A 15603-nucleotide genomic window follows, 5' to 3' on the forward strand; every position below is an offset into this window, starting at 1 on the left:
TGGAGCCTTAGTTCACTTCTTGGCTAGCAGCCTCCGTGCTCAGCTGTGTTAGTCCTGGAGGGAGGGCCCCAGGAGGCAGGGGAGCATTTCTATTCCTTTTTTCACCTTAGTAGCTGTGAATTATTCATGGCACTCCACTGGCAGGGCTGGGGAGAGGCTTTCCTCTTCATTAGTTACTGATCTCTCCAGAAGCATTACACTCTCTTCTTTTTCCCTTTTTTTTTCTCCCTGGGATCTCTTTAGGAGCAGAAGTTGATCCCTTTGGACTTTCAAGGAGTCCTTTGCCATGTGCCTTTTGTTATTTATTCTTTATAATGAAGCTGCTTGAATTAATTCCTAAGAAAGACAGTGTAAAGAAACATCCCTGTTATTAAACAGTCTTCAGAGCTGTGATTAAAAGATTTCCAGGTGGCAAATGAATGCTCAGTGGACTCTTGTGTCAATTGACTCATGGTGTGATTGACGGTGTCTAGTCTTACATTGGAGCTGTCCTTGATGTCCCTCACCAGGTTCCTTCCCTGACTGTGAGCATGGGATGCAGTGGGATACACAACAGCCCTGGTGACCAGCAGCTTGGCCTGGGAGTAGGTCTCTCTCGAGGTGACCAATACTCAAAGAACCAAGAATACTGGGGTAATACCCCTGGATTTCTTCTGATCAAGGCTGTGGTAGGTGGGATCCAGGCCCTCTTCCTCCTTATTCATCAGCCAAACCATGGGTCACATTCCTGCTGCTTCTGCATCATGATGTTTGTCTGTTCTGGTTTGGGTGCATGAATGAGACAGTGACATGTCTCCTACCTCCAGTCTGGCACGTGGCAGCATCCACATGCAGCAGGCACACTGAATGTTTCTCACTGGAGCTTTACTTCTTTCTCCAGCCCAGGTGCTTTGCCCAAACACAGGCGTTACAGCTCTGCTTGTTTTTAGTTATAGGTCACTCGCTGTTCTCTAAAGGTGTTGTTCATCCTTATCTAGTGACTTGCAGGTACACACAGGATAATTTCTCTGGGTCTGTTTCCAGGTGGGACTGGGATAGTGTCAAGTAGTTGACTGCACTCTGTGGTCTCTTCAGGCTCCTGATGACCTGTGTGGGTGAGGCAGGGAACCGCTGCTGTGCATACTGATGGAGACCAGCTTTGTGGGAGCCTGCCAGGCCAGGAGGGGTGATGAGCAGAGGTGAAGATGGGAAGTGATGGCTGGTGTCGGGGGAAGAATGGATCAGAGGGTGTGAGTTGCACAGCAGGCATCAGTGCTGGTGTGGTTGTGAAACAGACCCTGTGTAGCATCACTCCTGCAAGCAGGGCTGTGGGTTGGAGCAAAGCCCTCTCTCTAGGGCACTATGGACAGGGAGCAGATGCTGTAGCTCTTCATCTGGGTCTCTATGGCATGCTCCAACTGTTATGTGTTACATGCCCTGCAGTGTGCTCTGTCTGCTTTTGTCTGTGCTTGCTGTGCAAGCTCTGCCTGCCTCTTTGTAAGGTGCACAGCTCAACAGGACTCCAGTTCCCAACAAAACCTCCCAAAGACTTTTAAAAGACCAGAGGAGCAAAGGAGGCATGAAACTTAGTCACAGTCCAAAGGAAGGTTGTGGTTCATCTGGACAGGAATTGCTCCCAGCTTGGCTGTTCTCCTCTCCTTCTATCCGAGCTGATTAGCCTTATGAAGGAGCCAATGTGATGGAAGAGTTTAAAAGCAGCCTGGAAAAGCTTGGCTGGGGTTTCTGGGTCGCAGTACACAAGTCATTAGGAAAAGAGCAGCACCTCTCAGCTCTAATGCTCTCTGGAGATGCAGGTTGCTGTCTAGCCAGGCTGTGGTGTGGGGACACAGGGAACTGGCCACGACTCAATTATTCAGGCAGTTCAAAGGCCTCTGCAAGGCAGCTGTGTGTAGGGTAAGGTTGTGGCATTGCTGATGAGTGTAACCCACAAGGGAGAAGACCCAGAGTGTGTTGCTGCAGCCTGGCAACACTGGTTGGCACTGACATCCCGGGGCAGGACAGGCCGCCAGTATCTTGCAGGACAGATGTCACTACCCAGCACTGACATGCTGACAAAAGGCACCATGGTCCCATGTTTTGCTGCTGGTAGATACACCACTGGGTGTCTGGGAAGTGTCTTTCCTGGTTGTTTTTCTCCCTGCTGAGCATAACACCTCTTTCAGCTCCTTCCTGCCACACAGGTGAGCAGCACTGATGTGCTCAGGGAGGAAGACCCTGTGTGGATCCCCATCTGACACCAAGTGGGTGGTGCTCCTGAAGAAGACAGCCCTTGACACTGGAGCTTGGAAATGAGATGAAATGACATTCATTTTGCATGCAGGCAAAAAGCACAGTAAATGAAAGGATTAGATGGAATATGTGTGAAGGGAAAGCTCTTGTCCTGATCAATAATTTAAAACTTCCCAGGCAAGTGAGAGTTAGGGCTGTACATACATAGCAGTTACTCAGGGCTTGAAGAAAAGAAAAAGGCAGGAGCAAAACCTGAGCCTTCCAAGCAGCTATTAGAAACCCCAGTTTGTTCAGATGTACTGGCTGTGCTTGAGCTGAAGGTTGCAGTTAAACGTAACTGGAACAAATGCCTGTTCGGGAATTCACAGTTCCTTCTGTTCACATTGCCTTCAACTTTGTCCACATCATGGTAACAGAAAGGGGAATAAAACCCTAAGCCAGCCCTGTCCCCTGAGAGGAATGGCTTTCTCTTCCTGAAACCATAACGATTGAGATGCTTTTTCATGTTGTGTGCTGCTTGGTTTGGAGCTTGTGTTCCACACGGCCGTGTGCGGGGCTGGAGGCTGCTTGAGGCAGGGAGTGAGGCTTGGCCAGGCAGGCAGCATGGCTCAGAACACAGAGCTGCAGGCTTGGAACCCTTGGCTCTGTTTGCAGGCTTCCTGTGTGGCTCCTCGCTAAGGCAGCCGATGTCATAGAATCACAGAATAGTTAGGGTTGGAAAGGACCTTAAGATCATCAAGTTCCAACCCCCCTGCCATGGGCAGGGATGCCTCGCTCTAACCCATCTCACCCAAGGCCTTGTCCAACCTGACCTTGAACACTGCCAGGGATGGAACATTCACAACTTCCCTGGATAACCTATTCCAGTGCCTCACCACCCTAACAGGAAAGAATTTCCTCCTTATATCCAATCTAAACTTCCCCTGTTTAAGTTGTAACCCATTACTCCTTGTCCTATCACTACAGTCCCTAATGAAGAGTCCCTCCCAGCATCCCTATAGGGCCTTTTCAGATACTGGAAGGCTGCCTTCTCTTCTCCAGGCTGTCCCTGTCATCCCTGTGCTGAAATAGGGATAATGGCTCATTGAAGGTAATAAAACCTGCTGATGGTTCAGAAGCACATAGGAATATTGTGGCCCTCATTCCTGGAGCAAGCACTGTCTACGTACAGATCAGAAATTAATGCATCCCATACTTATTTAAGGATGAGCTTGCTTTTTAGGCTCACCTGCCTGTATCAAAGCCACCTCTTTTCCATCCATACTGAATCCCAAACTCTCTGCTAGGAACAGGAGCACTGAGCTTCATAACTGTCTTGACCAGCATCTCCTTTTCCGTGAGGAGTGTGTCAAACCATAAGTTAGAGCAGCTGAAACACCCAATGGCAACTAATGAGTGTAATTTCCTTTGTTCTGTCTGCTTTTCTTCAGAACCACTGCTACAATAGAATTCCTAGGGAAGACGGAAGTCCTCTGCTTCCTCAGATGTACAGTGATGCATGGGTTGCCTGTGCTGTGAGAACCAGTGGCATGGTTGCACCAGCAAGTATCAGTGTTCCTTGTTCACTGATTTGAGGGGTCTCAGCTTGGATATTCCAGCAGGCAGCCCCCAGGGGTGTCACTAGGAGCTGGTGTTGCCTCGGGGGATCCCCAGAGCCAGGTCATTATTCCAGTTAATCACCCAAAGCAAGGTGTCAGAGCTGTGCAAGCAGGAGAGGAAGGTCAGCTCCTGTGGTGGTCCAGACCCCTCCCAGCACGGTGGCATCCTGTGCCTGGCATAACTGAGGGGTTGCCCCATGCCTGGGTTGGAGAAGGAGTGTTTTCATGTCTGTCTCCATGATGTGGGATGGGTGTGAGTTATCCCCCTGCCTCTTTTACACCCAATGCTGTGTTTCTTGGCTTTGCTTACCAACAAGAGCTGCCTTGTGCAGGTTGTTCTGCATGACTTGATGATCTTAAAGGCCTTTTCCAACCTAGCTGGGAGCAATTGAACCTGACACAGTGCCCAAGGGCACAATGGGAAGCTGTGGCCTCTGCTCTCCCAAGCCCTGGTTACCAGTGGTGGTGGATGACTGAGTCTTTACTGTGCAGGATGGGGATGTGAGCATCCAAAAAGGGTGACTGAGGCTACTGCCTGATTGTTTTTCTTTAATGTTGCTTAGAAACCAAACCCAATATTGCTGAAATCCACCAGCTCTGCAGTGCAGAACTCATTGCACAAGGGGAAAAGAGGATTTTTATTATTATTTTCTAGTTTGGGTGTTTTTTTCCCCTTTTACAAGAAATAACTCACTTTTCCGCTGTTGGAGGGGGTAGTAATTGATGTAGAGCTTTGCAGCCTGCCTTCCGGAATGCTTTTATTTTGAATGTAGGAATAAAATTCTGTTAGGTCAAACACACAGCAATAAATACAAGAAGCACATTAGTTTTAATATATTGGATTATTCCACTTGGTGGTGACGGGGGAAAAAAACTCCAAGATTTAATTCCCCTGGCAATGCAGGCAAAGAAAATCGCTTTCCCTGCCCATTTTTTCCCTGTTAAGTAATTTTTGTCTGTCAGTGCCAGTGCTGCAGGCTTTGACAGGCTTTAATTTTACTTTTTTTTAACCTGGTATGAAAGAAAGAAGTGTTTTCTCCAAGTAAATTGTCTGCAAATGCACTCAGTGCCTTTTATTTGTAGCTGCTACAGATCCCTGCCCTGATGGGCTGTGTGGAGCTGGTGCTGTCAGGAAGGTGGGACTGGCACAAGCTGCCAGAGCAGGATCCCTTTCAGCTTCCCTCTGCTGTTGGAGTAGGTCAGTGAGTTCCAATAGCTGTTGCTCTTGTTCCAGCCATGCTGGTGTTGGCTCCTGTTCCCACCCTGGAGCTTCCCAGCTAGAACTAGGATTTGCTTCTCCATGCCAACTGTTTGTGTGATGTACCACCACCCATCAGCATCACAGCATCTGTTCTGCTGCATCTTTCCTTGTGTCCCACAGGCTAGTGGTGGCTTAGGGCTCCCATATGGTGGTGAATGTACGCAGCAGTGCATGAATTTCCCCCCAAGTGATGTGCCTTGCAGTGCTGAACTCTTTCATCAAACCATTAGTTCTGTGCCAAGCCTTCCCTCATTTTCCTGTGAGAGCAATGGCATTGGGTCCTTTTCCTACAAGAGATGGGAATGATCTTGCTTGTTGTCATGACAGGTAGGTAGAAGGTGGCTCTGCTGTGGACCAGGCAAGCAGCAGAGGCTGCAGCAGAGGTTTAGCTTGGATAACAGGGGGGAAGCATCTCGGTGTGGGGAAGGACTGAAAGAAAGGTTTTGAGGGGGGTAAAGCCTTCACAGACAGAAAGCTTTGGGAAAAGGCTGGATGAATTGGTGTCAGGAGTGATGTACAGATGGGAAGGGGTCTGCCAGAGACAGGAGAAGGAGACTTGGAGTAGACAAGCCTGGGGCTGTTTTGGTTTTAAAGCATCTCTTTCCTGTATAAAGATTAGCAAGAGAGACTGGTGCAAAAGCAAGGTAGGAGTCTCCATGTGGTTAGCTGAGCCTCTGCACTGTATTTGTATGTCCAGGCAGAGTTATTGCTCCAATAAGCAGGGCTCCTCCACCAGCACCTCAGCTCCATCTGATAGCAGTTCTCTAAGCAAGAAAGACTTCAGGATAATCCTGCTGGCAATTAATTGCCTTTTGTTCAGCATGTGTGAACAAGATCTCATCTTAATCCAGTTCATTATTTCTCCTTGTATGGCACAGCCAACATGAAATTAGGTTTCATTTACAAATGCTGAGTCATCCCTCTCATCTGGATCGGGATTTTATCTGCTTCGTTTTGCAGTGCTTCACACGTCAATATTAACAAGAGGAGCTGCATGGTGTGAGGTGGAAATGGCCCTGCTTGGCTTCAGGACCTTTTGGAAGGACTGCAGGTAGCAGAGCTCTGATATCATCCTCCCTCTGCCCCCGTCTCATGGCCTTGCTCAGAGGAGCTTTGTGCTCAGGGAAACTCGCCTCTTCCTTCAGTGTCTGAGGACATGCTGGCAGTGCAGGAAGGCCAGAGGGGTGGTTTCTGAATGCTCTGTGGCTGTGGACATGTGCACATGTCTGGGGGTTTAGTACCCCTGTGCTTTTCAATGCACTTACCTGCGAGTGCCCATACAACCCATCCTACTAGCCAGGCTCTCCTTCTACCCTGTCCCCACCAGGCAGCTGCCTCTCCTTCTTTCTCCTGGTTCTTCTGACCATCTACACCATGCTCAGTGGGAGGCATCTTGCTGCCAAAGCTTGCTCCCCTCCCTGGTTAGCCCCCTGCTCCTGTTCCTGCTTCAGTCAGATGTGTTTCCCCACCATCCATCAGTCCAGCCAGCACTCTTACGACTTCATTGTGGCCTCTCTGCCTTTCTGGGTGCACTGATTGTGCTGTGCTTAATGGGTCTGCACAGATAACAGCTCCACATGAGATGCTCTAAGTGCCTACAAGGGAGGTTAGCCAAGGGCATGTGTAATATAGCTTGGACTCTGTCTTGTTGGGGAGGGCTGCTCAACTTGGCATGCAAGGGAGGTAGCTGAAGTGGCAGCAAGTGCCTGGCAGTGTAGATGGGGATGCAGACAGCCCTGCTGCTCTGACCGTGATTCTTCTGGTGCTTGTGGGCTGGATTAAGGTAAGAAGATATTCTGCAAGGAAAGGAATGTTACTGATTTGAGTGATAATATTAAATCAGTGCCCTAGGATAGCGAGCATTGCGTGAGTTGTGCTGTTTCCAATTGAGTTTGAAAGGCAGGCGTTGATCTGTGTTCAAGAAAGCTTCCACTGCTCTGATTTGTGCAGTGACAGTTTACAAGCCTGCCTGCATCCAAGACAAGTGTGCTGTGAGTGCCTGTTGGCCAAGTACTTCCAAAACTACACAGGGTGTCCCAGATGGCAGGGAAAACCATTATGTATGTATAGCAGAAGTGGGGTAAGCATTGGGGTCTGCCTAGCAAAGCTGCTCTGCAGACCATAGCAGCAGGAATGTAAAGAGGAGAAGAGAAAACACGAAGCTGAGCCTAAGCTGCAGCCACAAGAAGCGAGGTGCAGCAGTGAGGAACAGGCCCACAAGTGCAGCGCTTGCAGCGGTACAGGGCAGCAGCGCCGCGGGTCCCTGGGCACGGGCCGGTGCCTGTAGCCCGAGTGCCCTCTGCTGACACCAGCGCTCGGCAGCGGCTGCGGAGAGCGGCGGGGCCGGGGGTAAGCGGAGGTTTTGGCATCCCCAGTGCGTGGTGTTGGAACGGGGCGGCCTTTGGAGCACCCTACCAGAGCCTGGAGCTGCTGGGAAGGTGAAGGCGGTTGGGAACCTCCACTGCGGTCGTGGCATGAGACAAACCCTTCCTCAATACACGAGGGAGGCTGATGCTGAGCCCAGAAGCGTGCTCGTGTGCTTGCTTGGCTGTGTCTGGCCATTCTGTTCCTGCAGCATCTCTTCTTCACACACCAGTCGTGACCATGGCTGCCAGGTTCTGGTTTGTCTGGGTACCTCTGTTTTACACACAGGCGGCTGTGTAAGGAGCTCAGCTCTCTTGTGTACCTGTCTTGGTAAGTATGCTCTAGTTATGCTCTCAGTAGTTGTGCTTCTTCTAAAGCTTTCCAGCTTCCTTGAGACTTCCCAGTTGAGCTCACTATAGCTGTTCTCTAGTGCCTCCCCAGTAGGAAAGCATCTTTAGGCCCTGCTCTCCCTAATACGTGAGGAGGCTGAGAAGGACAGGGCAGTCATTGCCCCAAGGATGTCAGGAGGAGCTAGCTGGAGGGAAGGAGATGCAGGAATTGTCTTAGCTCAGTGCCACTGCTGCTCACCCATGGACTTTATTTTCCCCTGAGATACCTGTATAGTATGGGACAGCACTGAAGGAGGGGTGGGAATGGCTGTGTCTGAACTGCAAAGGGAGGTGTATGCCCAGGGGATGTTTCTGCACTAGCCCAGTGTTCTCCACTTCTTTGGAGGTTTACCACTCCTGGCATGCCTGTGGACCCAAATGCAAGGGTAGTTCACTGGCTTTCCAACCTGTTCGTGACCATGTTCATCTGAGCTGTAGCTTTAGGCTAATGCCCCACTGTCCTGGCTTTCAGGATGTGGTGTTCCCAGCCCCTACAAGCTGTTTGATGTAGGGGAAATCAGTCTCCTAAACTGTCCTCCCTTTTACAGCTGGCTGGAACAGCTGTGCTGCAAGCAACAGGGAATTGTTAGATTTTGTTCTCTTTTCTCCCCTATTCCTTCCATTCCCACTCTTGAATGCCTGATGGGGGAGGAAATTTCTCCATCTGTCCACAACCCCCCCCCAGATGGGTAAGAATAGATGCATCACACAGAAAAAATCAGTTAGACTTGACAAGAGATGTATGCTAGTGCTTCCTTGCCAGGGCCCCAGCTTGCTCTGGTCTGTTCCCCTGCAAGAGACTGCCTGTAAAAGCTGCTATGGAAAACAAACCCCAACCACCCCTTTTAAGTATAATGGCATTTGTAGCCAGGACTAGCTGTGATGGGCTTCATTGAGAAGAAAATCACAATGGGATCTTGTACAACTGCAGCCACCAGGATGCATTTGGCACCCAGGACATGAGATGCCAGCTGCTGAGAGCAGAAGGAGCTGTGTGGAGTGATGTGTGTAGGGCTTCTCTTCGTGGCACTCAGTACTAAAGCAGGCAGGGTAAGGGGTGTGTTCATGCTGGTGTCTTGGCCAGGAGTGAGGAGATCACACCTTAAACTCTCCCTCTAGCTCTCATCATGCAGCTGTTTTGGAGGACATTTCTAGTCTTTGGTGTAGCTCACTACGAAGCAGTGTCTGCAGCAGAGGTGGCTGTGATGCACTTTGGTTTGATGTGCAGAGGATTTAAGAGCAGGGGTGATGGAGGGGAAAGGCTTCAATTCTGAACGGGTTCTGGATTCCCCTGGGTCAGAACAAGGTTGAGCTCACAGCGGAGCTGCAGTTAGAGATGACCTGGAGGCCATTTGTCAGGGCTGGGCTGTGTAGGCTCCTCTGTGCCTTGCATGAATTCCCCCTGTGTTTGAAGTGCCCCTTTGCCTGCTGCTGCTCTGCCCATCAAGTGCTTCTGACAGATTGAGGCTGCTGGGTCAGGGAACAGAGCATGTACCTCTTTCACAGAGACTCGTGGTATTATCCAAGATACAATGACTCCTGGTTGTTGACAACAGCCCACCTAAATGAACAGAAGACACATACTGAAGCCCAGGACACAAACAGCCAGCACACAAGGGAAGATCCACACACAGTTGTGTCACTTTATTGTGTTTGCCTGGCCTTTGGCTTGGTGTGGCTGTGGTTTGGAGGCATCCCAGTGCAGAAAGCCTGGGGAAGCAGAGCATGCAGTGACCAGCTCACAGGCTCTCTGCTTTGGCTACAGTTAATAATAGTTACACTGCGCTTGTAATGGTGCACTGTGATGCAAAGTGGCATTCAAGTGTGTATGTGCTGGCAGGCCAGAAATGGAAGACAGATGGATGGATGGATGCAAAAATGGAAGCGCCTTTCTCTCCAGGCAACACCAGCTCTATTAAGGGGATGCTCTTCTGAGAGGACTCACCAGCAGGAACAGGCTTGGTTCAGGGAAGCTTTAGGTGTCTGCTCAGGATGGTGGCTCACAGCCTTCAGTGGTATCAAGAGGCACTAGTGGGAGTATGGATGAAGTGCTGTCTTGTCAGTGAGCATATGGAGTGGAGGCAGACATGTACTTTTTGCAGACACTGCTAGCAGGCAGAAAGAACAGGGATTCAGTGGGGCTAACAACAGCTCTGTGTGAACAGCAGTGCCTGCCTGCCAGGGGATGACCAGGGTGCTTGTTGCATGAAGCATGCAGAGGCCAGGAAGGGGTAGATGAGTTTGAGTTTGTCCCTGGACCCCCTCCCCAGTTTGATTCTAACCCATTTCCCTAAGGCCTTGGCATCTCTCCCCCAGTAATTACTGTTGCTTGCTCTGTCTGAGGGAGCTAAACAAAGCAGCAGGGTTGGACACCGGAGAGATTTCAGTTCCCAACACTTGATAAATGGATGCTGGGAACAGTAGAAAAGGATCCAGTCCCAACTGCTTTGCATTTTCACTAAAAATTAAACTAACAGCACTTGGCAGCCAAGCTGGAGCTCCTCTGTGGCCAGCAATGACATCTATGGTTTATAAATGGGAGAAGCTAAGGTTCTCATGAAGCAGTTGGTGATGCTTCAGATGTGACAAGGCTCTGGCATGTTCTCACACACAAGGACTATGCTTTTCTTTCTTCCCTTTTTTCTACTCTGCCTTCTAAAAAATACACCCAAAGTGCCCCTTAAAGTTAAGGGATGCCCAGGTCTGGGAAGCAGGCAGGGCGCTAGTGCCTTAAAAGCAGGATCTGCAGGACCTTTGGGGATCTCATAGCTGACAGAACATCCGTGCAAGCAGCGAGGCTGTCTCTCCCGTTCACAACCCCATTCCCATTCTTTGCACAGTCCCCTTGATGGTGGCCCCTGGCATCTCACACATGTTAATGCGCAGAAAGGCTGTGTGCTCTACAGCCTGGAAGCAGCACCATGCAGAAACCATCCAGAGGCCATAGGATGCCCTGAGGGAAGTCAGCTCCAGCATGCAGGCCCCAGTTCTGCATGGCTATGGCTCCACTGTCACGCTGCTGTTGGTCACACGTACGCCGTACCACCCCTTCCAGAACAGCGTGTCCTGGCCACCGTGTTCAAAGCGGACAAAGCGGACCCCAGGCCCGTAGTTGGAAAAGGTGTGGGAGATCTTTGGGATGAGACACAAAATGGTTATTGTATAAAAGTAATACAGAGTTTTTACTATGCACTTTCTCATGACGTATATCAAATTTATTTTCATACGTGTTTTTATATAATTACTTAATGAAAGTTTGAACTTTTATCGCTATTATTATAAATATTTCTTTTTAAATTGGGTGTGTTGCAAAAATTTGTAAAGACTGATTATTTATTTTTCAGGAGAATGTTATGATACAGATTTAAAAGGGAGATGTCCTCCTTCGGTTTTACTGCAATGTATGGTGGTATAAATTCTCCCAGTTCAGCACAGAAGGCCACTGGTGAGGCACTGGAATGGGTTGCCCAAGGAGGTTGTGAATGCTTCATCCCTGGCAGTGTTCAAAGCCAGGTTGGACGAGGCCTTGGGTGCTATGGTTTAGTGTGAGGTGTCCCTGCCCATGGCAGGGGGTTGGAACTGGATGATCTTGAGGTCCTTTCCAACCCGAACTATTCTATGATTCTATTGGTGACTGCCAAACCACCATGACCCTACCCTTTAGTGCACAGAGCCTTCACCCCACCTGCCTGGGTCACACCTACCAGGCTGGGTAGCAGTGAGGACATTTACAGTGGGAGTTACTAGAAGGAGCTTTGATCCCATTGTTTTCAGAGGCCATTGAACCTCTTCCAGTTTCAGGCATCTCCTTCATCTCACACCTGCAGTGGTGGCTCAGCAAGCTCCCAAGTTTTATGTAAGGTACCCTCCCAGTATGATCCCTGTATTCAAACACAGGGCCGTGGCTCCGCAGAACACAACAGATGCCCTTTCCTCTAGAACTCTCCTGCTTCTCTCTGCTTGCAAACATTCCCAGTTCCTGCTGAGCCCAGAATGTAACTCACCTCAGTCCAGTTGGCGTCGTTGTCCTGTGGGATGGCAATGGTCTCACTTTTGTACTCAGCCAGAACATCCTCGTTCTCTGACAGCAGCTTCACACAGAGCTCATAGAGGCACCCAGCATCACTGCGCCCTGCATACCTGTAAAGGAGACCTGCACTGCAAAAGGGCCAGGGCATGCAACCACATCTTGCTGAATGCAGGCTCCATCTCCTCAAGGTACTGGAGCCTTGGTTTGAGGTGGGAATCTGCAATGGTTCCTACCCCACCCTACCACCTCCCCTCATTCACAACAAGAACCTGGTCTTTAGAGGCCACACACACCAATTCGAATCTTGTGGTGCTGTAAGCTAAGACCCAGCCCTGTCCCACATCCAGGGGATCCTGGGAGCTGAGGTGTTAAGGTCCAGGGCAAGTATATGCCCTTCCCTGTCTGACTTATGAGGCATCCTTGCTACTTACCAGTCTCTTACCACAATTTTAGGCTGGGTTGTGTCCATCAGCTCTTCCCAGTAGCCCTCAGCCCTCAGGTCAATGACCTGAGCCTTTCGGCACCACCTGAAACACAGGATGTTAATGGGTATCACAGTCTCTCCTGGGACTGGGACAACCAAAAATGTCCCCTTCCCTGAATAAGAGAAGAAAGCAGCCTTACTCATAAGATGTAACAAAGTACTTATGGACTTCTTCACTAGGGAATTCTTTTCCAAAGTCTCCAGGAAGCTCTTCAGTTTTCCAGCCATCACCTCCATTCTCTACCTCTCCCCAGTGCTGCAAGTCTTCTGCGAATGGCAGAAAAGAGACTTGGATGAGTCTTAGTTTCTGGGATGGGGGAACCTGACCACCTCTCCTGGGACCTTCTTCTGGCTTGTGAAAGGAATGCTGTGGAACAGGTTACCCAGAGAAGCTGTGGCTGCCCCATCCCTGGCAGTGCTCAAGGCCAGGTTGGACACAGGGGCTTGGAGCAAGCTGCTCCAGTGGAAGGATGAGCTTTAAGGTCCTTTCCAACCCAAAGCAGTCTATGATTATATCAGTTTGTATGTAGACTAGAGAGATGTTTGTCAAGTAGGGGTCAGGCAAATACCTTTAGTGTGGCTGAACTGAATATTAACAGACTTTAACATTCCCCACCAAAATGGCCATGCACAATGGCTATGTGGGTATATTTAAGTACTTCAACTCCAGGGAGATTATTTAGGTGTTCTGAACTGTATTTCAGTACTTCCAGTCTTATAACACAAGCACAGCCTGGGGAGGGATGCTGAGTGCTGGATTTATCAGCTTTCTAAATTGCTAAGTGGTATTTCTAGAAGCAGGATTAAGCACTGGACTCCTCTGGTCTCAGCCAGAGGGACCCTGGGTGTTGGAAAAGCTTCCAGAAAGCTAATCTGTAAACAGACTGGAGCAGCTGTGTTGATATTGCTTTGGTCTGTGATGTGTGAAATGTGTTTATTGCTGCTTTTGTTGAGGCCTGGTTACTGCTGCCTATTGCTGAGCATCATGTAGATCTGGCAAGCAAAGGTCATAGATTATCATCATAATGGCAACCACGGGGTGTGCACAGCTCTGACAGGCTGTGGGAAGGAGAATACAGACAAGAGCTGCTTCAAGGAAGGAAGCCCAAAGTGCCTGGTGAGCTATGAGTAGACCAGCTCCTGAGCAGGGAAGGGCTTCCTCTTTTCTGTCCTGGTGTAGCAAGAAGCAATCTAGAAATGCAGATGTCCCTCTCAGTACTGCACTGGGCAGGGGCTCTGTCCCCTCCAGGTACTGGACTTAGACAGGGGCTCTGTCTCCCAGTGGACAGGGACCGCAAAGGACATTTCTGTATGATTTGGATCCCTGCAAGGGCTTACGTAAAGTTGATGTCAAGTAGAGCCCTTTGCCAAGGCTGATTATCAAGGGTCTTCATGCCCATTAAATGACTTGGCTCTTGGGCAAGAAGAAAATGCTACAACCTGGTAGCAACTAAGGTCTTTTTTCCACAGACTGGAGATGCCCAGTTCCAGTGACTGGTCACCTCTATGAAATCCTGGGGCTTGTTATGCCGTCTCTCACCTTCACCACATGGGTTCTTGATGAGATTCTTCCTTTTCTTACTCAGGAAATAGAAGTTTTGCCAGTTCTCTGCATTCTCCTGTGCCTCTGCTCCAGTGAGGCCTTCCTGCTGACACTTCAGGATCCAAAGGGCAGCTCCATCAACCAGGTTCTTCCACTGGCAGCAGACCAGGCGGCAGGCCAGCACCAGATCCACCGCAGGTATGGAAGCCAGGATCCTGATCAGGACTGCTTCAGGGAGGGACTCCATCCTTGGGCCGGGCTGGATGAATCCTTCTGAGAAAGAAGGGGGAAAGGAGCAGTGACACAGCCTTCAGACAGGAGGTCCCCCACACACAGTGATGCCAAATGCTGATGCGGTAGGAAAAAAGGGACAAATCAGCAAGTTATGTGAAAGCATGATTTTGGGTTATAGATTGCTTCCAAACCTTAAGGCCTCCTGACTCCTATTAAGTTAATGCCCTGAAGCACATGAGTAGGTTAACGTTTTCTAAGTGAAAGCCATTGGTTAAATCCATCCACAAAATGCAAGTAGCTGACAGCTGCAGTTTGGACTGGTCCCAGACTGGAATCTGTCCTTCCAGAAGTCTCTGCTGCTGCAAAACCCAGCTTTAGCAATGACTTCCTCTGCAGAGGGAGGCATCTGGGTGGGTTTTCTGCCTTTAAGAATATCACCAGTGGTGAAAGCTGCAGAGCAGCACCTGAATATCAGTGGTGAGCATCCTGCCATCCCCATTTGCAATGGTTCATTCTATATCTGAAAGGCTTTTTTCCCCTCAAGGGGCTGGCACTTAATCTTCTTTGTCATGAGCCTGTATAAAGCATGGATCAGAGCACAACAGAAGATTATTCAGTTGATATTCTCTAATATTCATTTTTTCTATGGCCTTATAACCTTGAGCAGTTCAGTCACAAGTGTGTGCTTTAACTGGATGCAGTGATTCTGCACTCTGACTCCCAGCCACTCTCTGCTGCCCTGAGCTCCTGAGCTGGGTGCTGCAGGAGTAAGGACCCATGAGTGTGCAGGTTGAGAGCCTGTGTCATTCAGTGCCCTGTGACACTGCTTGTAGCTCAGCTGAGCCCTGATGCTGGGAAGCTGCCCACACTGCAGCAAACTGCACAGATGCAGCCAAACTCCTTACTAAGCCTAGGAGAGCACTAGGGACAAAGCAGGTGAAGTATCCTCACATGATATGTGATGAAAGAGTGCCAGCTCAGGCCAGGAAGGGGAGAAATAGGAGTCACCACTATAACAGCATCCTAACTCTAGGTGCTCTGGATGCCAGGCTGTCATGTGTCCTCTATCTGCACTGCAGACAGCAGGAGGAAACTGTCATTTAATATCCTCTGGCTCTTACGGGGATTTCCCATTTCCCTTCCCCTTTCCAACCCTCAACCACAGTCCTGAAGACTATGATTTGTCAAACAGAGAGGGACTGCGCTGCTTTCATTGCACAGGCCTGGTGCTGGAGCACGGCTGGAAGCGAGGATCCCCAGCGCTCCGGGAACGGGGGGCAGTCCCTTTCCCACCCCCATTCACGTGCTCTTAACCCCAGGCCGCCCTCATCCCCTGCTCTGGTTCCTCTCTCCCCGCACCGGCACCGAGCTCCCTTACCTGCAGCGCTGCTCAGCGGCGGGCTCGGCTCGGCTCGGGGCCGGGCCCCGCTCCCTTGATAAAGAGCCGCGGCCCCGCGGGCACCGCCTCCTT

At 50.0% G+C, this 15603-nt stretch overlaps 1 protein-coding gene and 1 long non-coding RNA gene across 2 annotated transcripts in view; one reads left to right on the plus strand and one right to left on the minus strand.

Annotated features, from left to right (window-relative positions):
- The window catches only part of LOC133209366 (uncharacterized), a 52925-nt gene extending 38871 nt beyond the window's left edge, over window positions 1–14054 (plus strand). The window contains exon 3 of the long non-coding RNA XR_009724661.1: window positions 13942–14054. This is a non-coding gene — a long non-coding RNA (uncharacterized LOC133209366). The remainder of the gene's footprint in view (window positions 1–13941) is intronic.
- On the minus strand, window positions 9460–15547 carry LOC133209363 (F-box only protein 2-like). Its single transcript, XM_061347999.1, has 6 exons — window positions 15511–15547; window positions 13896–14171; window positions 12496–12622; window positions 12303–12398; window positions 11846–11981; window positions 9460–10973 (listed from the first exon to the last, which is right to left on the minus strand). Exons 2-6 carry the CDS (start codon window positions 14143–14145, stop codon window positions 10839–10841), a joined length of 744 nt encoding a protein of 247 aa, XP_061203983.1. The 5' UTR covers window positions 14146–14171; window positions 15511–15547; the 3' UTR covers window positions 9460–10838.
- Between the last annotated feature and the right edge of the window lie 56 nt (window positions 15548–15603).

The sequence above is a fragment of the Neopsephotus bourkii genome, unplaced genomic scaffold (genome assembly GCF_033783945.1).
Source record: "Neopsephotus bourkii isolate Nb327-2 ecotype Australia unplaced genomic scaffold, CSIRO-AGI_Nbou_v1 NB_333, whole genome shotgun sequence".
Classification (NCBI taxonomy): domain Eukaryota; kingdom Metazoa; phylum Chordata; class Aves; order Psittaciformes; family Psittacidae; genus Neopsephotus; species Neopsephotus bourkii.